At 44.3% G+C, this 27654-nt stretch overlaps 1 protein-coding gene across 1 annotated transcript in view; it reads left to right on the top strand.

The window, feature by feature from the left end:
- Positions 1-27654, top strand: part of LOC119978492 (metabotropic glutamate receptor 4-like) — a 1510615-nt gene that overhangs the window by 1077568 nt on the left and 405393 nt on the right. The window contains exon 9 of the mRNA XM_038820161.1: positions 22326-23261. Coding sequence (XP_038676089.1) covers positions 22326-23261 — 936 coding nt within the window. The remainder of the gene's footprint in view (positions 1-22325; positions 23262-27654) is intronic.

Below are 27654 nucleotides of genomic sequence, written 5' to 3'. Positions count from 1 at the left end.
GCTGGCAAGCTGCTATGGAAGCTTTCTTTAGAGTATTTGTGTAACATTCAATAAATTTCTTAAGATCCCATATGAATATGTTAGAACTATTTTTACAGTACAAGTATTTTTGGGAGAGGTGATCGGACACAATATAAGCACAATATATTGAACTCCAATACACACAATAATATTTCTGTATTGATTTATGGTCATGTAACTTACGAGAAAGTAACAACCCCAATTTAGCTGTGGTTGTTCTAAATTCCAGATTATAATAATGGACAGCAGCAAACGAAATGATACAACAAAGTAAAAGATAATGATCTTTAATCCTGAACTTAAAAAGGAAAAAAATGTTCTTTGAACCACTGTAAGAGACCTCTTGAAGATCTTCTGAAATAATAATAGACAGGTGCACCATCAATAGAGCACTGTTAATAGAAAGCACTATACTGCAAACACAAAGCTACTATCTTAAGTCGCTGCCTGTTTCAAGAAAGCTTATCATTTTCAGTAACTCACAGTACGTGATGAGAAAGATACATATTGACATTTAAGAATAGTTAAAAGCAATTAAACAAAAAAAAAGTTTGTCTCTCAAGTAAATGTTGAAATTGAGAGCTTAATTTTTAGGCATACTATACATGATCTATGGCATTAATAGGTAAGCATAAACTATATAAAATGTAGTTATTGCAAGTATCGCTTCTATTCAACGTCTAATCATATTGATTATTTACATTTTTGCCTGTGTTTGAACTGATTTATAACTGCTAATTTTTCAGTGACTTAGATTTAGTATTTTGACATTCATATTCATATTATCCCCCATGATCAATGGGTACGATTTTCCAAAATAGAGACTAAGTGTTCGCGCCTTTCACGGGGTGAAAGGGGCGCAGGGACTACCGATCATGGCCCCCACAGGGGGCCAGCACGGCACTGGAGTGGTTCACGCCGCTCCAGCCTCCCTTCCCGGCGCCAAATGGGCGCCGCACCAACCCATGCATACACAGTTGGGCCGCGCCAACCCGCGCATGCGCGGGGGGACTTCCTCAGCGTGCCGGTCCCAACGCAACATGGCGTGGGGATTCAGAGGCCAGCCGTGCAACAAAGTAGGCCCGGGGGGAAGGCCGGCCCGCCGATTGGTGAGCTCCGATCATGGGTCAGACCCCATCGGGGACCCCCTTCCACTCCGATGAAGGAGCGTTTTTCCCAGCCCCACAGGCCGCCCCCCGACCCTTCGCGCAGAGTTCCTGCCGGCAGCAACCAGGTGTGAACGGTGGCGGTGGGACTCTGCCGTTTCCGCGCGGCCGCTCAGCCCATCTGGGCCAGAGAATCGGCGGCCCGGCCGTGGACAGTGGCCCGCGACCGGCGCCACGGCAAACGCGTGCCGGCGTCAGGGCAGCGTGGCGCAGTTGCGGCGATTCTCCGGCCCGGCGCGGGGCTGGGAGAATCGCGCCCCATGTCTTCAGAGTCACCAATAACCGGAAACGTAACTGGACTAACCACAAATAATGTGGCTACAAGGGCATTCTGTGGCAAGTGACTCATCTGCTGACTCCACCAAGCTTTTTCGTGATCACCAAGACACAAGTCAGGAGTGTGATGAAATACTCAACATTAGCCTGGGGGAATGCAGCTCAAGGACCTTCACACCATCCAGGAACCAAACTGCATGCCTGATTGGCAACCTGTCTGCTAGTCTAAACATTCGCTCACTCCACCACCGGCAAACAGTGGCAACAGCGTGTACCATATACAAGATGCACTGCAGCAACTTACTTTGACTAATTTGGCAGGGGGATGGGACAAAGCGTAGATGTACAGTTGGGAATGAGGTTCAATCAAATAAAGAAGGAAAAATCGGTCAGTTCAGCAGGCAGAGAAGACATGGGCATGATGAATAATGAAATGAAAATCGCTTATTGTCACAAATAGGCTTCAAATGAAGTTACTGTGAAAAGCCCCGAGTCGTCACATAAGAGAGGAGGGGGAATTGCATTATTGATAAAAATGACCATCATTGCAGTAATAAGGGAGGATGCCTTCGGATGCTCTTCAGATTAGGACATATGGGTGGCGCTTAGAAATAAAAAAGAGGCAATCACTTTGCTGGGATTATACTCCAGGCTTCCCAACAGTCAGAGGGAGATAGAGGAGCAGATATGTGGACAAATCACAGAGATATGTGGGAGGAATAGGGTATAGTGGTAGGGGATTTCAACTTTGCCACTATTAACTGGAATAATGATCTTTATTATTGTCACAAGTGGGCTTAAATTAACACTTCATTGACGTTACTGTGAAAATCTCCTAGTCGCCACACTCTGGCACCTGTTCGGGTACACTGACGGAGAATTCAGAATGTCCAATTCACCTAACAAGCACGTCTTTCAGGATTTGAGGGAGGAAACCGGAGCATCCGGAAGAAACCCATGCAGACATGGGGAGAAAGTGCAGACTCTGCACCGACAGTGACCCAAGCGGGAATTGAACCCGAGACCCTGGCGCTGTGAAGCAATAGTGGGTGGCACAGTAGACAATAACGAGAAGCATACCAACAGGCAACATGGCTTTCAGGACAGATTGCATACATCGCTACCACAAGCATCAGAAGAAAATAAGACTCCAAATCAGACAACAAAGTGATTTGACTACTTCTTGGTTACCTACGCACAGGGACACTGACTGACGGTGTTTACAAAGCAATGCCACCATCAACATCACCACCTCACCAACCAAACAAGAAAGACACTCAACCATAATAGTTAATGAGTTTTGGACTCATACATATGATTTGGACTTAGTGTTTAATGATCACTGTTATCATGATTTGTACATATCATCACTTATCTACCTAGTTTGTTCAATTTTCTTTATCATTGTACAGAAAATATGTCACATGAAAAAAGGGGGGATGTGGCGATATGCATCACTGTAAATACACAAGGGGTTAATGTGAATACACGTAGACTAGATAGACACTAAAGGGAGCACCAGAGACATCATGACACAGACATTCAACCAATAGGTCAGTAAGATAGGACACAACCAATGGACACTCACGATACACACAGAGGTGACACTACCACAGGGGGACATTACACCAACCCATATATAAGGACACAGCACACATGATCTTCCTCTTTCCAGTGGAGACACTTACTGAGTGCATACAGGGTTGATTTGAATCACACCACATCCACCACCTGGATTGGAGCAGACTGGTTCGTCAGCCTGAGTAGCTATAGCAGGATTAACAGGAGAGTCAAATCCAAGTAGGAGAATTGTGAACAGTTTAATAAATGTGGTAAAGCTATCTCCAAGTCTGAACCCTTTGTCAGAGTGCACATCAAGGAAGCAGCTTATGCTATGTCAAGAGCATAACAAAACACCCTCTGCTGAAATATTTTGGAGTGTGGGCTAGACTGGGGAGAAACTCCCCAAGACCTAAAGAAATAATGGGGCATGACTTAAAAAAAAACACAGTTTGTTCTGGGCAGAAATTGAGAGGTCGTAGCACGAGAAATTACCCTTTTATCGACTGCACTCGTTTTTCACTCCCCCCGCACTTAACCGCACACCGTGAAGAGATCGGGGCGGGTTTGGCCAGTAAATTACGCCCTCAGTGTGGGTGTATGTCAGTCTGGATCTCACCCAAAAATCCGACGGGAACCCCCCCCCCCCCCCCCCCCCCCCCCCACCCCAAAAACTGATCCTTCAAAATATTTTGGTTGAATTGAGTTCCAAGTATCTGAATTGGGGGAAGGCCGATTTCAATATCATTAGACAGGATCTGACAAAACGTAGACTGGGAGCGGCTACTTGCAGGTAAATCTACATTTGGGAAGTGGGAGTCTTTTAAAAGTGAAACAGTGAGAGTTCAAGGTCAAAGTATTCCTCTGAGAGTGAAGGGCAAGGGTAGCAAGTCTAAGAACCCTGGATGTACAGGAATATTGAAAGTCTGAGAGAGAAAAAAAGGAAGCATATGATCGGTGCAGAGCACTAAAAACAAGTGAGGTCCTTCAAGAGTACCGAAAGGTGCTTAAGAAAGAAATTAGAGGGCAGCACGGTGGCACAGTGGGTTAGCCCTACTGCCTCACGGCGCCAAGGTCCCAGGTTTGATCCCGGCTCTGGGTCACTGTCCGTGTGGAGTTTGTGTATTCTCCCCGTGTTTGCGTTGATTTCGCCCCCACAACCCAAAGAGGTGCAGGCCAGATGGTTTGGCCACGCTCAATTACCCCTTAATTGGAAAAAAATGAATTGGGTACTCTAAATGTATTAAAAAAAAGGAAAGAAATTAGGAAAGCAAAGAGGAGCCACAAATATAACTGGCAGATAGGTTTAAAGAAAAACCCAAAGCATTTTGGAAGTCTATTGAGAACAAGAGGATAACCAGAGAAAGAATGGGGCAATTAGAGACCAAAAGGGCAATCTGTGCATGGAACCAGAGGAGGTGAAAGACATGGTAGCTGGAGATTTCAGTTGGGATGGGGAAGTTCGAGAGCATGTTAAGATTGATAAGATGGGGTATTTGATGTTTTAGCGAGTACAAAGGTGCATGAATCCCCAGGAGCTGATGAGATGTATCCCAGGCTGCTATGGGAAGCAAGGGAGGATATTGTTCAGGCCCTGGCAGAGATATTTCAGTCTTCGCTGGCCACAGGTGAAATGCCAGAAGACTGGAAGGTAGCTAATGTGGTACCTTTATTCAAGAAGGGCATTAGGGATAAGCCAGGTATTTCAAGGCCATTTAGTTGAACGTCGATGGTGGGGAAATTCACAGAAGTCCTGCAGTGCAGAAAAAGGCCATTTAACCCATCGAGTCTACACCAACCCTCCAAAGGAGCACCCTACCTAAGATCCATCATAACCCCATCTAACCTTTTGGACATTAAGGAGCAGTTTAGCATGACCAATCCACCTAACCTGCATATGTTTGGACTGTGGAGAAAATTGGAGCACCCGTAGGAAACCCACGCAGACATGGGGAGAACGTGCAAACTCCACATAGACAGTGACCCAAGGCTGGAATTGAACCAAGGTCCCTGGTGCTGTGAGGCAGCAGAACTAACCACTATATCATCATTATTATTGGAAACAATTCAGAGGGACAGGATTAATCAATACTTGGAAAGGCAGGGATTGATCACGGAAGTCAGCACGGATATATTGGTGGGAGATCCTGTCTAACTAATTCAATTGAAGTTTTTAAAAATGTAACTAAATATATTGATGAGGGTATCACAGTTGATGTGGTTTACATGGACTTCAGTGAGGCCTTTGACTAGGTCCCACATGGAAGGATGGTCCAATAGGTTAGAGCCCATGGGAATCAAAGCAAGTTGGCAAATTGGATCCAAAATGTGCTTTTGTGATTGGTAGCCTATGACAGTGTACCATAGGGATTGGTACTGGGACCCTTGCTGTTTGTTATATACATTAACGACTTGGATGTGAATGTCAAAGGTGTCAGTAGTAGGTTTGCAAATTACCCAAAAATAGGTGGTGTTGTTGATAGTGGGGATAGTCTTAGGCTACAGATTGATGTTGATCAGCTGGTAGGTTGGGCAGAGCAGTGGCAGATAGAACTTATCATGATAAGTGTGAGGTTATGCATTTTGGAAGGTCTAACAAGGGTAGGATATACACAATCAACTAGGGAGTATTGAGAAGCTTGGTTTATAAGTTCATAGATCCCTGAAGGTGACAGCACAGGTAGATAGGGTGGAGAAGAAAGCATACGGAATGCTTGCCTTCATTAGTCAGAACATAGAATAATGGAGCAGGGCGATCTTGGTACAACTTTATAAAACATTGGCTTGGCCACAGATGGAATATTATGTGCAATTCTGGTCCCCACACAATCAGAAGGATGTGATTGCAATGGAGGGGGTGAAGAGAAGATTCACCAGGATATTACCTGGGATGGAAAGTTTCAGCTGTGAGGAGAGACTGGACAGGCTGCATTTGTTTTCCCTGGAGCAGAGGATGCTGAGGGGGGATCTGATCAAGGTATTCAGATTGGGTGGATCGTAAGAATCTTTTCCCCATGGCAGATGTGTCTAAGACCAGAGAACATGGGTTGAAGGTGAGGACTAAATGGTTTAGAGGGGACCTGAGTAAATATTTGTTCACCCAGACTGTGGTGGAAATATGGAACCCGCACCCTGAGGAAATGGTGGAGGCCGGTACTCTTGCAACATTGAAGAAGCATCTGTGCAAGAGCACTTAAATTGTCAAGGCATAGTAGGCTATGGACCAGTGAGGTAAATGAGATTTGTATAGATTGAAATTTAATGGTCGGCATAGATATGCTGGGCCGAAGGGCCTGCCTCTGTGCTGTATGACTCTATAACTCTATGGCAACACCTCCCAAATCCAGTCTCTTGGAGGTCAAGGCAGCAGATGCAGGGGACACCATCATACCAAGTTTCCCTCTCAGTAACACATTATCCTGAGTTATAACTATGTAACTGTTCCTTCATTATCACCGGATCAAAATATTTGAACCCCTTACCAAATAACATTGTGGGTGTACCTTCGACAGGTGAGCTGCAGTGATTTAAAAAGAAGTCTCAAGTGGAATTAGGGATGGGTAATAAATTCTGGCCTTGCTAGAAAAGAGGGCATTGCAGAAATTAATTTAAAAAGTTGTCAGAACTTTACTCCCATTATGTGTTTGAATACTGGGTCTTTATCAAGATAGCAGTGAGTAATGCTTGTGGTGGAATGAAGTGATTCAGACAGGCAGCAAGTGCCTGATTTCAGTACTCGGCTGTGCATGTGTGGGTGTCAAACGTTGTTATTTAACCTACTGCTTAAAAAAAAAGGAGAGTGGTGATATCCTCACCATTATTTTGATCACAAAATCTGAGCTATTATGTACCATCCCAAATGTTTAATGTCACTGTAATGAGTTTACTCACTTGTTACTCGTAAGAGACCTTGTGTCATTCCATTTGTTTGCCGATCAGCACGATCATGTTCAAAGTTTGAAGTTGCTGCATATCTTAGCAAGGATTACATTTACAGTGTTATCAGTTCCTGACAAGGTAACTGTGTGGAAATGGAGATACTGAACCCTTTGGGTCAAGCATTTTTGAGGTGTCAACTGTTAGATTTTGTGCTGGTTTCTCTGTTTTCCCTTTGAACACCTGTGGTGAACCATTATGCATGTCCTCCATGTTCCACTCTCGATCATCTCTTTCTCATCTTGACTTAGCTAACCTGCAGGTATAAATTTCTTATATCTTAAATCTCATGGAGATAAACCTCCTAAAGAGTAAAGATCTTAATGTCCCAATACGCAGAGTACCTCAGTCACATGAATCTGTTCCAGTGTGTCTGTTTTTATAAATAGGTGTAAACTATTGTGATAAACAAATATCACTCATTTTGTTAAAAGCCAGAACTTCCTGACAAGTTATCATGTTTAGCAACCTAATAGCTACAGGTCCATAAGGACAACTCCTCAGTAGCCATTTTGTCTATCTCTTAGCCAGATTGCCAATAAATTTATCCTACACGTGTTTCCCGACTGGTCCTGGACACAAGAATTTTACCTTTGTTATCTTTGGAGACTACTAAAGATGTATCCTTGGATATCATTTACATACTCCTCTCTGCAATATCATGTGAGAACATGTCAGGATCCACATGGACGTTCATGACATGCAACAGTAACTCATCACTACATCTCTCTGTTCTTCTCATGTCTCTGATTTGTTACCATGTGCTTGTTCAGAAAACCAGTACTGGGTGAGCAGATATTTATTCCATCCACTGCTACATCCTTATGATTACACATTTCCATCACTGCTGCAACTCACCTATTGCTCAAAACCCTCATCCATGCCTTTATTACCTCTTGATTTGACCATCCAAAGATCTCCCGGTTGGTTTTGCATCTTCCTTTATGATTCTCCTCAAAAACAACCCCTTTGATCAAGCTTTGGTCACCTGTCCTCATATCTCCTTATTTGGCTCAGTGTCAATATTTATTTGATAACCTTCCTCTGAACTACTTTGGGATATTTTATAATATTAAAGCAATATAAAATGCAAGTTGTTGTTGTTATCCTCAGCTGTTATTGTTTCAATATTGTAGCCATTCCTTCAGCTGCCAAGGCCCTGACCCTGGAATTCCCTGCCGAAAGCTCGCTGCCTCTCTAAATATCTCCTTAATACCGACCCCCTTTTTCAAAGTTTCAGGTTACTTTACTATATTGTAAAATATTGCCAAACATGGCTTGGTGCCGGAACTTGTTTGGTGATACACTTGGGACTTTTAATCTATTAAAGTACTATATAAATGTAAATCGTTCTTATTGGGTTCCATATGGGTCTGGATTTTCACCAAGTTGAGATGGCTTGGGAGCTCTTTAAAACTGGTCATGATGTGGAGATGCCGGCGTTGGACTGGGGTGAGCACAGTAAGAAGTCTTACAACACCAGGTTAAAGTCCAACAGGTTTGTTTCAAACACGAGCTTTCGGAGCACGGCTCCTTCTTCAGGTGCCTAGCAATACAATCTGGAATTCGTGACCCTATTTCTTGGGTTTCAGCTTTTCAGGTGTGCCTTCTAATGGTGTGGGCTGGATTGGGTCATGAGCTCGCATCATGAACTCCTAACCTGGCTGGCCCCATTGCAGGGGTAGGCATGCCCTGGTCTGAAGCAATTTTCATGGCATTGGATCAGATGAATCAATGAATCATGGTTCGCAACACCACAGAGGTCTTGTGAACTACAGACTGCATGGGGGGCCTTTTAAAAAGCAAGTTCAAGAGGTCCTCTACATGCCCCCATGCCAAAGTATTCTGTCCACAAAAGCAACCCCAAAGGCCCATTATCCCTCTGTGCCAGGATACAGCACTTCAATGTTTATTCACCCACAATGCACTATATAGAACAACTGAATCACACAGTGATAGAGGATGTGCAAAACAAGGTTTTAATACAGTTATTTACTGATAACCTCCCACTTTCAGAAATAGATTTCTGAGTTTTCAGTCAGGTCTCATTGTGTGTCCTTCGCTAACAGCCCAGATATCCTTTCAAGCATTAAAACACCTGAGCCCCAGAGAAAACATTCCTTCATTGACAGCTCTGGTTCTCTGATCATTTCTGTCATTTGCACAATGTTTATTTATCATCGAATCCCTACAGTACAGAAGGAGGCCATTTGGCCCTCGAGTGTGCAAGGACCCTCTGAAAGAGCACACCACCCAAGCCCACTCCTGCAGCCTACCCTAATAACCCCTGAACCTAACCTACACATCTTTGGACACTAAGGCACAATTTAGCATGGCCAATTCCCCTAACCTGCACATCTTTGGACTGTGGGAGGAAACCGGAACACCCTGAAGAAATCCACACAGACACGCAGAAAACATGTAAACTCCACACAGACAGTCACCAAAGTCAGAATCGAATACTAATCACTGCCACCCTGCCATCCCGGAATATCAAGATAGAGAGGCATAAGGTACTCACAGTTTCCACTATTGAAATGTTAAAAGGTATGGAAGATTGACATTTTTATTGATCTTTAATAAAAGCTATTTTTATGCATGAGTGACTTTTTAAAGCATGAGTTAAACATTACATTCTACAATCATGAAAGCATTCACTGATTCTGTGCAGTTTATAGTGGGTGAATGGACATGGAAGTGCCATAGTTTGAAATGGAGGTGGGGATACATGAGGGATCATAATGGGTGGGTGGATGCCATATCTTGACAAGGTGGGGTTGCTGGGGGGCCAAAGGGGATTGGTGGGGCACGGGGAGTGTGTATGGCTTAGGCCAGGAAGTCCCTGCAGCTTTTATTTTAACAGGGACAAAGTCCTACAGCACAGGTGTGGGTCTGTTAAAAAACCCTCTTCTGCACCCAGCAGCCTTCAAACAGGTTGCTGCCTGCGAACTGACAATCCCGTCTTTATAGGCGATGTGCCAAATCCAGGCCGCGAAGTCCAATTTTAACTCGGTCAACAGAGTGGATTTTGGATGAATTAAAATCTTGCTTCTGATGTTTCTTTGTATGTCAGAGTTGCTTTATCTTAAACGTTTTTGAGGACATGAATGCACCAGAATACCTGATTTAACCCTTTCTGTGTTCCTAGAACTCAGTGGTAGGGTTCAATAACTCATTGTTCCGTAGGATCAAAACAAGAAGATGATTGTGTTCATTTAAGTAATAAGTAAATTGGAAAATGTGAAACGCACAAGTAAAAACAGCAGCTTTCCTCACACACATTGGGGAGGCAGTAGCATAGTGGTATTATCACTGAACTAGTAATCCAGAGACCCAGGGCAGTGCTCTGGAGACCAGGTTCAAAGCTCACCATGGCAGGTGGTAAAACTTGAATTCAATAAAGACCTGGAATTAAAAGTCTAATGATGACCATGAAACCATTGCCAATTGTCATTAAAAACCCATCTGGTTCACGTATGTCCTTCAGGGAAGGAAATCTGCCATCCTTACCAGGTCTGGCCTAAATGTGACTCCAGACCCACACAGCGATGCAGTTGACCCTTAACTGCCCCCCCCCCCCCCCCCCCCCACTGAAATGGCCTAGTAAGCACTCAGTTTAAGGCAATTAGGGATGGGTAACAAATGTTGGCCCAGCCAGGGACGTCCACATCAAAAAAAATAATTTAAAATTCCTCCTTTTACTTGCTTCAGTATGTCATGTGAGAGTACCTTTAAGAAATGTGTGTTTACTACTGCAGTGATGTCAGAGAGTGGGTGGAGCTGGGCTGTCTGCCAGCTTTTTACTTTTGTTTTTGAGCAGGCTGCAGGGTGTGTTTTAGTTTTGTTTTCAATGTTGGAGCTGAAGCCAGACCAAGCAGGTGTACTGCTGTTCTTTCTGCCATCAAAATACTATCTCTTGATCATTTGGTGAATTCAGAATTATAAATGTTTTCAGTAGTGAATGTAAACCTAATGTTCTATTGTTGAAAAGTGTTTCTTCTGTCTTCTGGATGTTGTTTGGGAAGCTTTAAGAATTACTTAGTGTTGTAGTCTTTGGGGGGTGTATTTGAATTAATGGTTTCTAAGATGTTCACTGTATGTTTTAAAAAGGTTAACTTGAGTTCATAGAATAAACATTGTTTTGCTTTAAAAAATACTTTTCCATTTCTGCTGTACTACACCTGTCGAGTGGGCTGTGTGCTCCCCATACCACAATCTATTAAAAGTTGTGGGTCAGGTGAACTCCATGATACACTTTGGCTTATAACAAGTAGCATGAGTTGGAAAATAACTAAGAATTAAAACAATTAGTTAGATCTGAAAACATATTAATCAAGCACTTAATTTTGCTTTAAAGGAATGAATGGTAAGAAATTATAACCACAGTTGCCCTCTTTTGTTTAAACAAATGGCAGTTTATTAGAGATGGCATTTACATCATTGGTTGTTGTTGAAAGTGCAGTTTTACTGCCTCACGACACTGAGAACCCAGGTTCCTTCCGGCCCCGGGTCACTGTCTGCCTGGAGTTTGCACGTTTCCCTGTGCCTGGGTGGGTCTCACCCCATAACCCAAAGATGAGCAGGAAAGGTGGATTGACCATGCTAAATTGCCCCTTAATTGGAATTTTCTTTTTAAATTAAAGTGCAGTTTTACATTACAGTTCTTTAGCTTAATATCTCATATCTTAAAATTAATTTCTGTTTCCTGCAGCCCTGTGCTTTTATTGACATTGGCAGGATTCTCCGGCCTCCCAGCCGTGTAGTTCTTGTTGGCGGGAGGTGACCACCCCACGCCGCCGGCAAACCTGCACGACGAGAGAATCCCACCACCAGTGAATGGCTGGAGAGTTCCGGCCATTTAGTTTCCAAAGGAGGCTTCTTTATTTGAATCTTCAGCATGTATCCTTCAACTGTCACCTACACTGACTGCACTTGAAAAATGAAAATTGCTTATTGTCACGAGTAGGCTTCAATGAAGTTACTGTGAAAAGCCCCTCGTTGCCACATTCCGGCGCCTGCCTGGGGAGGCTGGTGTGGGAATTGAACCGTGCTGCTGGCCTGCTTGGTCTGCTTTAAAAGCCAGCGATTTAGCCCAGTGAGCTAAACCAGCCCCTAAACTTGTCCCTCGTCCAGAGAACCAGACTGAAGGCAGGGCTGCTAAATTTGCTGGCGACACAAAGGTGGCTAGGAAAGTAAATTGTGAAGAGGATATCAGGAGGCTACAAAGGGTCATGAATAGGTAAAGTGATTGGGCAAAAATCTGGCAAATAGAGTATAATGTGGGCAAATGTGAAATTGTCCATTTTGGCAGAAAGAATCAAAAGTAAATGTATGATCTCAATGGTGAGAGGTACAGAGGAATCTGGGTGTCATGAATCACAAAAGGCTAGTATAAAGATACAGAAAGTCATTTGGAAAATAAATAGAATGTTACTGTTTACTTTGAGGGCAATTGATTCCAAAAATAGGGATGTTATGTTTCAGTGTACAGGGCATTGTTTTTTTCATTGGTTGGACCGCATCTAGAATACTGTGTACATTACTGTCTCCTTATCCAAGGAAAGATTTAAATGTGTTCAAAACTGTTGCGAGAAGATTTACTAGACTAATACCTGGAATGAACAGGTTTTCTTTCAGGGAAAGGTTGGATGGTTAGATTTGTGTCCACTAGAGTTCAGAAGTGTAAGAGGCAACTTGATCAAATCCTTTTATATCTTGAGGGTAGATGTGGAACAGATTCCTCTCTCTGCTACTTAAATGGAAGCATTAAACATGTATTACAGTCTCAAAGCGGACATTTATGACATTTTTCTTTTCAAAGGATAGGAATGTATATTTTTTAAATGAGAAGAAGAACAATACATTGGAGCTGCCATGTTGACGTCATCTTGAGTGCAGAGTATTGGGCTGCAGAGATTTCAAATTTGAATGGTTTATTGCCTGCAGAATGTTCGGGTGCTGCAACAATGGGCTGGATTCTCTTGTCCTGTGATGCCGGCAATGCGGATCATGATTGGGAGGAGAATCGGGTGTCCCGCCAAAATGGGTCCTAATGAGCCATTTGCATCCACTTTGCGGGTCAGGCATTCCTGTCTGGCAGCTCGCGAGCCCTGGATTAGGAAAGTAATTCTAAAACTTAACAATCAAATGGAAAAGGATGAGTCTTTTCGCAAAGCGTTGTTGCAGAAAATCTTGGCACAGTCGTTTGCTGCATCAAAAGGATGCATGAAGACAAAATGATATGGTACATTGCAAGTGTAATGTTATTTGCGAAATGGCAAATATTCTTTCATAGCTAGTTGATTTTAATGGTCAGCATATGCTGAAAGTAAGATTTTATCAGCCCATTACTCCAAAGTTGGAAGATTCATAGTTGAGAGCTGATCAAGAACATTAGGCAGGACAGAGAGCATTTTTGCCATGCAAGTCTATTTTAAGTAAAGATTTCTAGATACACAGGAGCCTCTGTATTGTTTGGAAGCTAGCCCTGCAGCTGAACTAAAGAAATGAATGGGATTAAATGCATAGAATCATTAAATTATAGAATGGTTACAGCACAGAGGCTAGTCAGCCTGTTGTCTTTGTGCCAGGTCTACAGAAAATCAACTTTTACCTCGTTACCACATAGCCCTGCAAAATATTTTGTTTCAGATATCCAATTCTCTTTTGGAGGTCTTGACTGAATCTGCCACCATAACATCAGACATTCCAGATCCTAACCAGACATTATGTTTTTTTTTCATAATCTTTATGGTCACAAGTAGGCTTACATTAACACTGCAATAAAAGGGCAGCACGGTGGCAAAGTGTTTAGCACTGCTGCCTCACGGCGCCGAGGTCCCAGGTTCGATCCCGGCTCTGGGTCACTGTCCGTGTGGAGTTTGCACATTCTCTCTGTGTTTGAGTGGGTTTCGCTACCACAACACAAAGATGTGTAGGGTCGGTAGATTGGCCATGCTAAATTGCCCCATAATTGGAAAAAATGAATTGGGCACTCTAAATTAAAAAAAAACACTGCAATGAAGTTACTGTGAAAAGCTCCTAATCGTCACACTCCTGCGCCTGTTTGGGTACACTGAGGGAGAATTCAGAATGTCCAAATGACCTAACAGCACATCTTTTGGGACTTGTGGGAGGAACCTGGAGCACCCGGAAGAAGTCCACACAGACACAGGGGGAACATGCAGACTCCGCATAGACAGTGACCCAAGCCGGGAATCGAACCTGGGACCCTGGCACTGTGAAGCCACAGTGCTAGCCACTGTGATACCGTGCCGTCCTGATAAAAACAGATTTCTTCATGTCACTGTTGCTCAACAGTGTCCTCTAGTTCTTGATCCTTCCACCACCAGGAAAAGTCCCTCTCTATCAATTCTATGCAGACCCCATGAATTTGAAAACCTCTTATCGAGTCTCCTCTTAATCTCTTCTCCAAGAACAGTCCCTGCCTCTCCAAACTATAGATACAGCTGAAGCTCCTCATTCCTGAAACCATTCTCGTGAATCAGGAGTCATTGAAAATGATTATCTTGCATTTTGGACTTGCGATAGGAGCTTATTAAAATATCCTGCGAGTCACATGTAGTTTCCAGTCTGAAAATGCCATTTAAGTCCTTTCCCCTGGGTATTTCACTGATCCTAGATTAGAGTTCTGGCAGCAGGTCGGGAAAGAAACCATGAAAATCTCAGGGCATCCACGTAAATCTGCACTACCATGTGCCAAGAGGGCAGATGTTCAATCAGGGCACAGGCAGAGTCAAATAGTGAGAGCAGGTGTTTCACAAAAGTCCCTCTGGGCTGGAATACAGTGCTTTCTTGTATTTAGCCAGCTGATGTCCTTGTGCATTAGCTTCATTAATGCCCAAAATGTGATGCAGTGAAAATGTTTAATGATGCGCCACACACATCTCATCTGCTGATATTTATACCAGGGATTGGAATTTACATTGAGGTCAACTCCCCGCACCCTCAGCATACATGTCAGGGGTGAGACGCCCATTTTAATTTTTCGGGGTACGGGCCTTTAATTGATATGAGGCGGGGATTCCGTCCATTTCCAGGGGGAAGTCCAGCCTCATAGAGCTACAAGCCAATCGGAGCCCGACAGTTTTGCATTCTGGCAGTGGCAGCAGAAGCGACAGTCACTACTGGTGCTGCAGATACGCAATGATGGGTCTGGTCATGCAGATATACCTTGGATCCCCCAGAGGGCAGACTGACAGGGCCCGGTTGGGTGGGGTGGGGCACTCCTGACAGGGCTGGAGGTGCCTGGGGAGGCAATACTGTGGGGAAATGCCTCCATTTGGCCACAGTAGGGGGATTGCCTGCGCAAGACAATTCCCTCCCCCACTCTGTTAGACTGCTGGGATGCACGCTGAATGTTAGCCCCCCCCCCCCCTTAAATCAGAATGGCAGAGGGTTTTAGTTGCTCACTTGAGGGCCTAAATTAGGCCAGGGAAAGGCACCATATTTGACATTCCTGCACCGCTCGTAAAGCATCGTGGAGGAGTGCAGGCAGGCAGCGGGTACACCGCCAATGACACATTGTCCTAGTTTACGGATCCACCCACCAGCTGTTCTACCCGCTGGTGAGCAATAAACCTTAGCTGCAGGTTCACTTTTTTTTTTGAAGCATTCATTCAATTTAAATGAATTATGCATGAAGCTGCTTTTAAATTGACTCTTTGACAATGTTCCCAGTAACTTTTCGTGCATTTATTATGACTTTACCCCATACTTTGAAATTTTATATTCATGCATACTTTTCAGCAAATGTTGTGGTAATGTTTTTGTATATTGTTTTTAAACCAGTTAATTACAGTACTTCATGGTTCAAGTGATAAAAGAAGACAAGCAAAGGAAATCAGCAGGCAGAAAACCAGAAATGTTGACAAACATGCCCACAATCAACTATGGGCAAAATCCTGAGTTAGCTGTGAATCAACAAGATACAGCTTTGTCATCAAGAGTAAAACTTGCTAAAATCATGAACACATTGCTGCCAATGGCTAACCAGGATTTCCTCAATTGAATTGCCTTTGAGCTTACAGCTTATTTCTGGCTAATATGATAACTGCTGACCATACACTTATTTAATACACTTATTAAACAAGTGACACGGACAAAAGAACAGGCAATTCTGGATTTGGTGATGTGTAATGAGGCAGACTTGATTAGGGAACTTAAGGTGAAGGAACCCTTAGGGAGCAGAGACCACAATATGATAGAATTTACCCTGCAGTTTGAGAGGGAGAAGCTGCAATCAGATGTAACGATACTGCAATTAAATAAGGGTAACTACAAAGATATGAGGGAGGAGCTGGCCAGAGTTGATTAGAAAAGGAGCCTAGCAGGGAAGACAGTGTAACAGCAATGGCAGGAGTTTGGGGGGTTATTCAGGAGACATAATCCCAGGAGGCGGAGACATGCTAAGGGGAGGACAAGACATCCATGGCTGACGAGGGAACTCAAGGACAGCATAAAATTTGAAGAAAAACCATACAAAGTGGCGAGGATTAGTGGGAAGCCAGAGGATTGGGAAGCCTTTAAAAGTGAGCAGAGGACAACTGAAAAAGCATTAAAGTTGGAGAAGATGAAGCAAGCTAGCTAGTAATATAAAGGAAGATAAGAAGAGTTTTTTCAATATATAAAAGGTAAGAGAGAGGCACAAATAGACATTGGAGTACTGGCAAATATGGCTGGAGAAGTAATAATAGGAAATAAAGAAATGGCAGACGAACTGAATAGTTACTTTGCATCAGTCTTCAGGGTCAAACACACCAGTTCGATGCCAGAGCTCCAGGAGAACCAGGGGGCAGAGGTGAGTGCAGTGACCATTACTAAGGAGAAGGTTCTGGGGAAACTGAAAGGTTTGAAGGTTGTGGAGGCATTGGTAGTGATCTTTCAGGAATCACTGGAGGCAGGAAGGGTCCCAGAGGACTGGAGAGTGGCTAATGTAACACTCCTGTTTAAGAAGGGAGAGAGGCAGAAGACAGGAAATTATAGGCCAGTTAGCCTGACTTTGGTCATTGGGAATATTTTAGAGACCATTATTAAAGATGAGATTGTGGAGTACTTGGAAGTGCATGATAAAATAGGACTAAGTCAGCATGGCTTCATCAAGGGGAGGTCATCTCTGCCAAATCTGTTCGAGTTATTTGACGAAGTAACAAGGAAGTTAGACAAAGGAGAACCATTGGATGTGATTTATTTAGATTTCCAGAAGGCCTTTGACAAGGTGCCACAGAGAAGACTGTTAAATAAGTTAAGAGCTCATGGTGTTCATGATAAGATCCTGGCATGGATAGAGTATTGGCTGACTGGCTGAAGGCAGAGAGTGGGGATAAAGGGGTCTTTTTCAGGATGGCAGCCGGTGACTAATGGTGTGTCTCAGGGGTTGGTGCAGGGACCACAGCTTTTCACAATATACATTAATAATCTGGAAGAAGGAACTGAAGGAACTGTTGCTAAGTTTGCAGATGATACAATGATCTGTAGAGGAGCAGGCGGGCTGCAGAAAGACTTGGACAGGCTAGGAGAGTTGGCAAGTAAGTGGCAAATGGAATACAGTGTGGAAAGTGTGAAGTTATGCATTTTAGAAAGAGAAACCGAGGCACAGACTATTTTCTAAATGGGAAAATGCTTAGGAAATCAAAGCACAAAGGGACTTTGGAGTCTTGTACAAGATTCTCTTAAGGTTAACATGCAGGTTCATTCAGCAGTTAAGAAGGCAAATGCAATGGTTGCATTCATGTCGAGGGCTAGAATACAAGGCTAGGGATGTACTTCTGAGGCTACATAAGGCTCTGGTCAGACCCCATTTGGAATATTGTCAGCAGTTTTGGGTCCTGTATCTAAGGAAGGATGTGCTGGCCTTGGAAAGGGTCCAGAGGAGGTTCACAAGAATGGTCCCTGGAATGAAGAATGTGTTGTATGAGGAACGGTTGAGGACTCTGGGTCTGTACTCATTGGAGTTCAGAAGGATGAAGGGGAATCTTATTGAAATGTACAGGATACTGCGAGGCCTGGATAGAGTGGATGTGGAGAGGATGTTTCCACTTGTAGAAAAAATAGAATCAGAAGCCACCATCTCAGACTAAAGGGACGATCCTTTAAAACAGAGATGAGGAGGAATTCCTTCAGCTAGAGGGTGGTGAATCTTTGGAACTCTTTGCCGCAGAGGGCTGTGGAGGCCAAATCACTGAGTGTCTTTAAGACAGAGATAGATAGGTTCTTGATTAATAAGGGGATCAGGGGTTATGGGGACATCAGTATTTTAATGCATGAAGATCACAAAAAAGTATGTATGTATGTTCATGTGTGTGTGTTGTGTTTGTGTGTAGCAAAGGTTTCAATTGCACATTGCATCTTGATTATGTACCTTACTGAGATATGAATAATCAATGATAAATGTTGTAAAATTCCATAAGAACATGCTGTGACCATGCTGGAAATATACAGCCGCACAGGAACAGGCCCTCAAAGAAAGGAGTTAGCAGAATTTGGAAGGGGTTAGCAGATGTAATTTGCAGGGACGGAATTTTGGGTGATCCATTTGGTACATGTTACATCGGATACGAAAAAAATGAAATGAAATTGCTTATTGTCACAAGTAGGCTTCGAATGAAATTACTGTGAAAAGCCCCTAGTTGCCACATTCCAGCGCCTGTTCGGGGAGGCTGGTACGGGAATACAAGACCAGGGATATCCGGCAAAGAAACAGGCCTATCGGCCTAGCTAGTCCAGGCTGGCATTAATGTTCCACTTTAACCTCCTCTCCTCTTTCTTTATCTAAATCTATCAAATAACCCCTCGCATGCCCGTGTAGCTTCCCATTAAACGCATCTGTTCTATTCTCTTCCACCACTCCCTTTGGTTCCACATTCTTACCACTCTTTGGGTAATAATAAGTTTCTTCTGAATTCCCGAATGGATTTCTCGGTGACTGTCTTAGATTGATGGCCCTGAGTTATGCTCTTCCCCACAAGAAGAAACATTGTCTCTGTATCCACTCCAACAAAATCTTTCAGAATTTTAAGGAGCTCTTCTGTCATCCTTCAGCTTTCTTTTATCAAGAGGAAAGGGATCCAACTTGTCCATCCTAATTCCTGGTATATATTCCCAAGCATACACTGTTACTGCTAATTAGCCCTCCACTGCCAGGCCTCCTATTGTTCCATTGTGTCTCATAACAATTCCCACATCCTGCAGGTATTGTGGGCCATTACAAACTTAGTTGTATCTCCTGTCGGAACAGCTGCCATATTCTCATAGCTCTTGACTCTGGAGTTTCAGACACTGCTCTCCTCCTCCTTCTCCTCCTCCTCCTCTCCCCCCCCCCCCCCCCCCCCCCCCCCGCCTTCCCTCATTTAGCATACTGATGTTGATAGCTGCTTAACAGAATGTCTCTTTCCTACAGCTCCTGTTCCATTCGTCCACATTGGGCTTTCTCCCCTTTGATTCTCTTCATTTCTTCCCCAGCAATCATACAGCCTTTATAAAAGGCCGAAAACCTATCGAGAGCATTTCAGTAAATTTAAATATTCAAATTCTGATTAAATGTAAGGGTTAGAGTTCTGAAGGACTAGTAAATAAACCACAATCTTTTAAAATTTACTTTTCTCGCTCCAGAATTTGATATCTTGTTGTGCTCATCATTTCTTGTGTGGAGGATTTCTCTGTCGGAACTGTGTTGGATTTATTTTCATAGGAGATTTTCTGGCCTCACCTTATATTGGTCACCATTCATTTCAATAATTTTCACTTCAATACCATCAGGTATTGGAATTAATGTGGCCAAATATCCATGGCCATCTGGGTAAACTCTTGGTCAAACTATAATGGGAACAGTAGGAATATATCAATAACCTAGTTAATGCTAGATTCTGACCATATGCCGAAGCTTCTTTTTGGCTTTTTGGGTTGGAGTCTTTGCCTGACCTCTGATCAGGTTATTGGCTGATGCGGAAGCAGGGTTGAGATGGGGAATTGAAACATTAGTTAGATTGCTCTCTGCCTACAAAGGGTCTCAGGATCAGGTGGCTGTCTGGAACGCACATAGAGTAAACACCCTTTACATATCATTAGCGGGCATGACCTGTATTCTCCAGGACCACCGCGATTCTCCGCCTCTGATGGGCCGAATTCCTGACAGCACGGTTCACTTGTGCTTTTACAAATTGTGAAACCGACGTCATGGCTGATAAGGGGGAGAGAGAGAGAGGTACGGAATATGTCCAAAATCACCATAGTTTGCTGATAGTTGTGCCGCTGGCTGGGGGATTTCTGCCAGGCCAAGGGGCGTAGTGGGGGTGGCCAGGAGGTTCAGGGTGGATGGGCGTGGAATACCATTGCTGCAGCCTGCAAGGCAGCCATGCAGCTGCGCATGCTGCTGACTGCCCACTGTGAACTTAGGGTCAAAGGTCGTATGGAGGCCCCCCCAGGGCACCCCCCCTAGGTGGCCTCTAGCCCCAGCCAACCTATCAACGGGATGGATGTGTTCCTGCGCAACCAGTGGCATCTTGTTGGCTGAGATCAGTATATGTGGGATGTGTAATATGTATATGCGGCTGCAGCTTGAGAGCCTCCTGAGTGACAATCGCAAATCTGGTGAATCCAACACCATTTCTCATTGGAATCGATTGTGTTCCACATGGCGCTTGTGCCAGTTGCTCCATATTCTCCAAATCGGTCTCAGTGCGGCGCTAGTTTTGCTGTCATAGAACTCCACGAAACCTGCATCGGCATCAACACTTAGTCTCAGGAATGGAGAATCCAGCCCATAATCTATAGATCAGAGAACCTCAGACCAATATTACTAATGCTTCCATGGTTAAGATGGGAAAATTCATGGTAGGGATTGAAACTGAGAGTCCGTGATCTGTTCCAATCGATACCATGGGTGGGATTCTCCCTTTTGGGGTCTAAGTCCCCACGCCCGCAGGAAAACGGGTGAAAATCACTCCGGACTTTTTCCTCGAAAGTCCGAGTGATTCTCCATTTTCTAGGGGGCAAGCAGGGCTCCGGAATGCGTCCCACAGCTCTGGCTGCCGGCGAGGCCCTGCTGTCCAGACCGCGCGGCCGCGCATGCGCACGGCGGCTGCAAACGGTTCCGTGCGAGCGCGCGGCGGCCCACTTCGGCGCGCGGGTGCTGCCAACATGGTGGAGCCACAGAGCGGGCCCACGCGGAGTAAGGTAGGCCCCCCACAGAACGCAATGGCCCGCAGATCGGTGACCCCTGATCGCTGGGTTGGCTACCGCTGAGACCCTCCCCAGAGTCAGATACCCCCCGTCCCCCACCAGGACCGCCACCGCGGCCGCGGGTCTGAGCTCCCGCTGGGGGGTACTAGATGTAAACCACGCCAGTGGGAGTATCGCTGCATGGGCCTATTCCAATGGCTCCCAACTTGCGTCACGTTGATCGCGCGCGCGCGCGACTGGCGGGTCCGCGGAAGCGCCGTCGCGTCGGATTTCCGAAGTGAACAGATATTCTCCACCCCCGCGGCAGCGCAGAGGGTCACAGAATCCTGCCCAACGTTTTACTTAACTCGTCATTCAGAAATTATTAAACACCCAATCTTAAAAATAGCTCTCTCTCACCTTTTAGCTCTCTTGCATGTACATACATTGGGCGGGATTACGGCAGTGAGATTCTCCGGTCTCACTGCAATTAATGGGAGATTTGGCTGAGCACCAAATTCTCACTCCTTGCTAGCAGCAGTAGTAGGGCGGACCCGCAACGGAAAATGTCTGGAGAATGTTTGTGATATCTAGCTGCTAACCTGGCCTATCCCTTTATAAAGTCTGAAACAATTCCAAGTAACTGTAACTGTTAGTAAAATGTTGAATTCAATCAGGAGGCAATTATAAAACTTCAGGTTCATTTTAACTTCTCTCCTAACATTTTAAATAGCTGTAATAACTGCTGTGTTGTAGATGCAAGCTAGGCAGAAGACATTTAATTAAATAAAGATTCAATTCTTTTCTCTCCCAGTTGGGAGTCTCTGTACAACATAGAATGAAAGGCTGAGGTGGCTCATGGATGCCTGCTATTAGTGTTTAACCAATGCAGCCCGAATACCCATTGGTCGGGACTATATAAAGGTGGTTTGAGAATGATTCTCCCATTAAATTTCCATTCTGCCCTCTGCAAAAGTACCTGGTTTCCTTTCAGTGCATCTCCAAAGTGAGGTGGTTGATGTCTTGAACTCAGTGAGGAAAGTTCTACACTGTATTATACTCTATTATCGGCAATAACAGGGCTCTCTATTTAAGTGACGATTTTAAATGTGATTCAGAATTGCTGTGATTACCTTTCGGTTCCTAACTCGACATCTTAACACTAATTTACTTCTATCACATTTTCAGATTCGCACAATGCAATGGCCATCAGGATCCCGGCAGGTTCCAGTTTCGATTTGCAGCCTCCCATGCAAGCCTGGGGAGAGAAAAAAAATTGTGAAGGGAATCCCTTGCTGTTGGCACTGTGAACTCTGCGACGGCTATCAATACCAGGTGGATAAGTACAACTGCAAGGTGTGCCACTTTGACATGCGACCCAACGAGAACCACACAGGATGTCGCCCAATTCCCATAGTCAAACTGGAATGGTATTCCCCTTGGGCTGTTGCACCTGTGTTCTTTGCAATTATTGGCATCATTGCCACATTGTTTGTTGTCGTAACATTCATTCGCTACAACGACACACCAATAGTGAAAGCATTGGGACGAGAATTGAGTTACGTGCTTCTCACAGGGATTTTCCTCTGTTATGCCATTACCTTCCTTATGATAGCAGAGCCAGATGTTGCCATCTGCTCCATGCGACGCATTTTCCTTGGATTGGGTATGAGCATCAGCTACGCAGCCCTGCTGACCAAGACCAACAGGATATATCGGATATTCGAGCAAGGCAAACAATCAGTCAGCGCCCCCAGGTTTATCAGTCCAGCCTCTCAGCTTATGATAACTTTCAGTTTTATTTCTGTGCAACTGCTCGGAGTCTGCATCTGGTTCATTGCTGACCCACCCCACTCCTACATTGACTACGATGACCAAAAGACTGCCAATCCTAAGCTCGCTCGTGGAATTCTTAAATGTGATATATCTGATCTGTCCCTCATCTGTTTACTTGGATACAGCATGCTCCTCATGGTCACGTGCACCGTGTATGCCATCAAAACCCGAGGGGTTCCAGAGACCTTCAATGAGGCCAAACCTATTGGATTTACCATGTACACCACCTGCATTGTATGGTTAGCCTTCATTCCAATATTTTTTGGGACTGCACAGTCTGCAGAAAAAGTAAGTACTGCACCTTTCAACATTTTTGCACCATGTCGGAAGGACAAAATCTGTGTGTAATTTGTGAATGTTTGCTTCATTTAAAATAATTAGCAATGTTATCATTTTGAAAGTTGATGAGATGGCAAAGAGCCATAATGGTGGAGATTTTCTTGAGGATAGTGACTATCAGGAGAATGGTGAAGCGACCTTTGCAAGTATCTATTCTGACCAGGCCAATCCTCCGGTTTCTTTACAATCCAGTGCACCTGTCTCAGACCCAATAAAGTCTCCTCTACTGTCTTTGTCCAGTTAAAAAAAATCCTGTTGAAACCAATTTGACTTCCAGCTTATGGAGCTCTCAAAGCATTTGGACAAAGAAAAATGTCTATTGGTCACTGCCTAGGCAAAGATTCTTACTCATTAATGGGGCAAAACATTCAGTTGTTATCTCATAAAGGTTTTCTGTGCTGTTGTTTATCTTGCAAACATTTCCCCCCTCCACCTCCCCCACCCAGCAGTCAAGTTTAGATCATGGACGATTGCTGATAAATCATTAAATATGTAATATTTCTGTTACACTTTCTTGGTGCCATTTTCTGTATGTAACCTTCTCATCAATGAGAAGGAAAATACCTAATTGTTACCACTTCTTGCTCATTTCTGCTGCTCTCTGCTGCCTGTGTGGGCCTTGAACTGAAGCAAAGTGATGTTGATTGTACTGTCAAATTATAGTCGAGCAAAATGATGCAAGTACACCTGAGTGGGCAATGCAAATTAATTTGCCATATTCGTGAAGAAGCATTGACTTCAGTGTCAATATTAATGAATGCTGTCACCCTCTCGACACCCTGACAGGTGCGCATTCAAAGTAGTTTGGTTTGAAGACAGAAGCAGAAACTGATTGAAATGTGATGTTTGCTGCATCGATAGTGGATTACAATTACCAGTTTGCGGACTACTTACAGATACAAAGTATGCAGAATCTTTTTTTTTTAAACGATTGGCGGTATGTATTAGAACAAAATTATAAGAAGGGTAACACAACTTTGTTCATATTAGCTATTGAAAAATTTCCGTGACTATGGAATATTGCGTCACTGAAACAATTTAAACAATGAGAACTTGAAGATAAGATAACCGCACCAGTTATAAAACCGTAGAATAAAGAACAAACTGTGCGGTAATTAGAGTAAAGGATGGAATACATCTTGAATCACATAATGGAAAATAGGCAAAATAGCTGATGATTGTGTTTGTCTAGCTCAATTGGCAGTGTGTTATCAATTGAATTTGTTGATCGGAGCCAAAATAAAATCACATCAACATTCATCAGCAATCTTGCCCCTTTTGTTTCACCACAAAACCTCGAAACATGGGGCGGGATTCTCCAATAATGGGGCTAGGTCCCCAGGCCCGGGGAAAAACACGTGCAGATCACTCTGGACTTACCTGGAGAAAGTCCAGGGTCATTCTCCGATTTGCAGGGAGCGTGGAGGGCCCCGGAGTCCTCCTCGCAGCTCCGGCTGCCGATACGGGGCCCTGCATTTCTGGTCGGGGGGTCTGCGCACGCGCACGGCGGCTGCCTGCATTGGCCGCCCTGCGCGACATGGCCGACCCTCATCGCGGACTGGCACTGAAAACATAGCACCCCCCCACCCCCAAGATCGCGTGCGCCCGCGGATCTGTGGCCCCCAATCGGTAGCCTGGCCAGCCTGGAGGCCTCCCCCACGTGCATTATCCCCCCCCACCAGGGCAGCCACGGAGTGAGACCGCAGCCGCAATGCTGAGTTCCTGATGGGTGGAACCATGAGAGAACCATTCTCTCAGGGACCGTCGGGAACTCGGCCAGCTGCACTCAGTGAATCATCAGGGGGAGCTCTTTCAATGGCCTCCGACCGGCACTGCCTCGACCGCGCATGCGCGATTGGTGGCGATTCTCCGTGGACCGGAGAATTGCGGAACAGGCCTCAGACCCGACCTCAAGTTTGAGTCCCATTCTCCGCCCCTGCACCAATTGCGTTTTGGCACGGAGGCTGGGAAAATCCCGCCCATGATATTGGATCAATCTTGTCACTTTCCACTTCCAGCAGCAAGGTACGGAAACACTGAATGATTTCCTGACATTCATTCAAATGGTCAGATAATTAAGTCCAAAGTGTGGCAGTATTCTGGGTATCTCTGTTGACTGGTGAACTTTCCCACCAGGAGGACAATGTTGGAAATGCTTTTAACTTAATTAGACAGAATTATCCTGACTTGATTCTTCTCAACCTCTGACCACATTCACTTTACTTAGTCACTGCCAACATTGATTCAGCTTTAAGTAGAAATTTAGAAGTGTAAAGAAAATGTAATTGATATTTATGACTTGTTGAAAGAGCCCTCATAGTGGGGTCATAATTTTCTCTGTGTTGAGTTTTATGTGTCTTTCTTTTAGTTTGATATGAATTCAGAGGTAATATCACCTCAATTTGAGGTGGCATAAATTAATAAGCAAAGCATTTTAACATTGTGTAGCATGCATTGATTGACGGTTGTGTTTTGAGATTTAGGATTGCATTTATCCTAGAATTCAGGGGTATCCTGCAGTCTGTAATTTACTGACGTTCGACAACATGAGAATGTTGGAATGTGTTCAGAAAATTGGCAGTAATTTCAATTCAAATTGCTTAATTAATTCTGCATGTGATTAGGCAAAGTAAAGATAATTTAGCTGAACCATTTGTTAATTATATTAAAAAGAATGCATTATAAACGTTTCTATCCAGCGTCTGTTTTCTAATCTTACAATTTCACTCTAAGATTTCTGTGTGGTGAGGCAATGTGAAGGTAGTAGGATTGTCTGTGGCATTGGTTATTCATAGCCTGCAGTTGGAAGCACAATAGCCTTGGTCATAGCTGTCTCTTAAAATGAATTACAGTTTGAGACTAGAACTTGAGTATGAGAGGAAATTGGAATAATTGGACATTTTTAGTACCGTCTGTGACTTTAAATCTGCCATTTATAACAATAAATTTGCTGCACATGCTCCAGCCAAGGAGCAATAGGATAATCCTGAAAACAATGTCAAGGAGACAACCTGGCATCTTTCAACTGATTATCCATTTTTTCATACCCTAGAATCATAGAATTTACAGTGCAGAAGGAGGACATTCGGCCCATGGAGTCTGCACCAGCCCTTGGAGAGAGCACCCTACTTAAGCCCACACCTCCACCCTGCCCCCATAACCCAATAACCCAACCTAACCTTTTTGAACACTCAGGGCAATTTAGCATTGTCAATCCACCTAACCTGCTCATCTTTGGACTATGGGAGGAAACCGAAGCACCCAGAGGAAACCCACGCAGACACGAGGAGAATGTGCAGATTCTGCACATACATTGACCCAAGCCTGGAATCGAACCTGGGACCACAGAGCTGTGAAGCAACGGTGCTAACCACTGCGCTGCCCAACTTTCAAACTTCACCAGAATCTTTTCATCCCACACTGAGTTGTATAGACAAATACATATTTTAACTACCATAAAGCTAATTTCCATCAGGCTTGTACCTAGAAACTATTATTTTCTTGCAGGAAGAAACTTAAGCATACTGCTCAAGTTATACACAATATTAGTCAGGCAACTGCCATCCATCTGGGCAATGTTACCTGCACAACACAGTTGGCTTTGCAGGAAGATGGCCAGAATGCTGCTGATGTTGGTAGTTTCTCAGATTTCAATGTTTGTGATGTGGTCCCGCCAGCTCAAAGTTGCTGCGAAAGCAATAGTTTAACAATGTGCAGGTTAGATGGGTTTACGGGGATAGGGCGGGGAGTGGTCCTAGTTTGGGTGCTCTTTCAGAAGATCGGTGCAGATTCATAGAATCTACAGTGCAGAAGGAGGCCATTCGGCCCATCAAGTTTGCACCGGCCCTTGGAAAGAGCACCCTACCCAAGCCCATACCTCCACCCTATCCCTGAAACCCAGTCACACCACTTAACCTTTTTGGACACTGAGCGGCAATTTAGCATGGCCAATCCACCTAACCTGCACATCTTTGGACTGTGGAAGGAAACCAGAGCACCCGGAGGAAACCCACGCACACACGGGGAGAATGTGCAGACTCCACACAGACAGTGACCCAGGCCAGGAATCGAACCTGGGACCCTGGCGCTGTAAAGCAACTGTGCTAACCACTGTGCTACTGTGCTGTCCCTCAATGGGCTAAATGCCCTTCTCTGCACTGTAGGGAAGCTGTGAATTTGCCATTTGTTTTTGAAAGCTGAATGTACATTTCCTTGTCTATAGTGGCACCAAACAAGTTGACGCTCCCCAAATAGGTACATTTCTTGACAGCATTCAGCTCGGTTCCTTGATGACAATGTTTGGTGGTTCTTGGTGGGCAGGTTGATGGAAAGCTTCAGTTAT

The sequence above is a fragment of the Scyliorhinus canicula genome, chromosome 15 (genome assembly GCF_902713615.1).
Source record: "Scyliorhinus canicula chromosome 15, sScyCan1.1, whole genome shotgun sequence".
NCBI lineage: Eukaryota > Metazoa > Chordata > Chondrichthyes > Carcharhiniformes > Scyliorhinidae > Scyliorhinus > Scyliorhinus canicula.
Note: the sequence above shows the minus strand (reverse complement) of the source record. Positions and strands in the feature narration are given on the sequence as shown.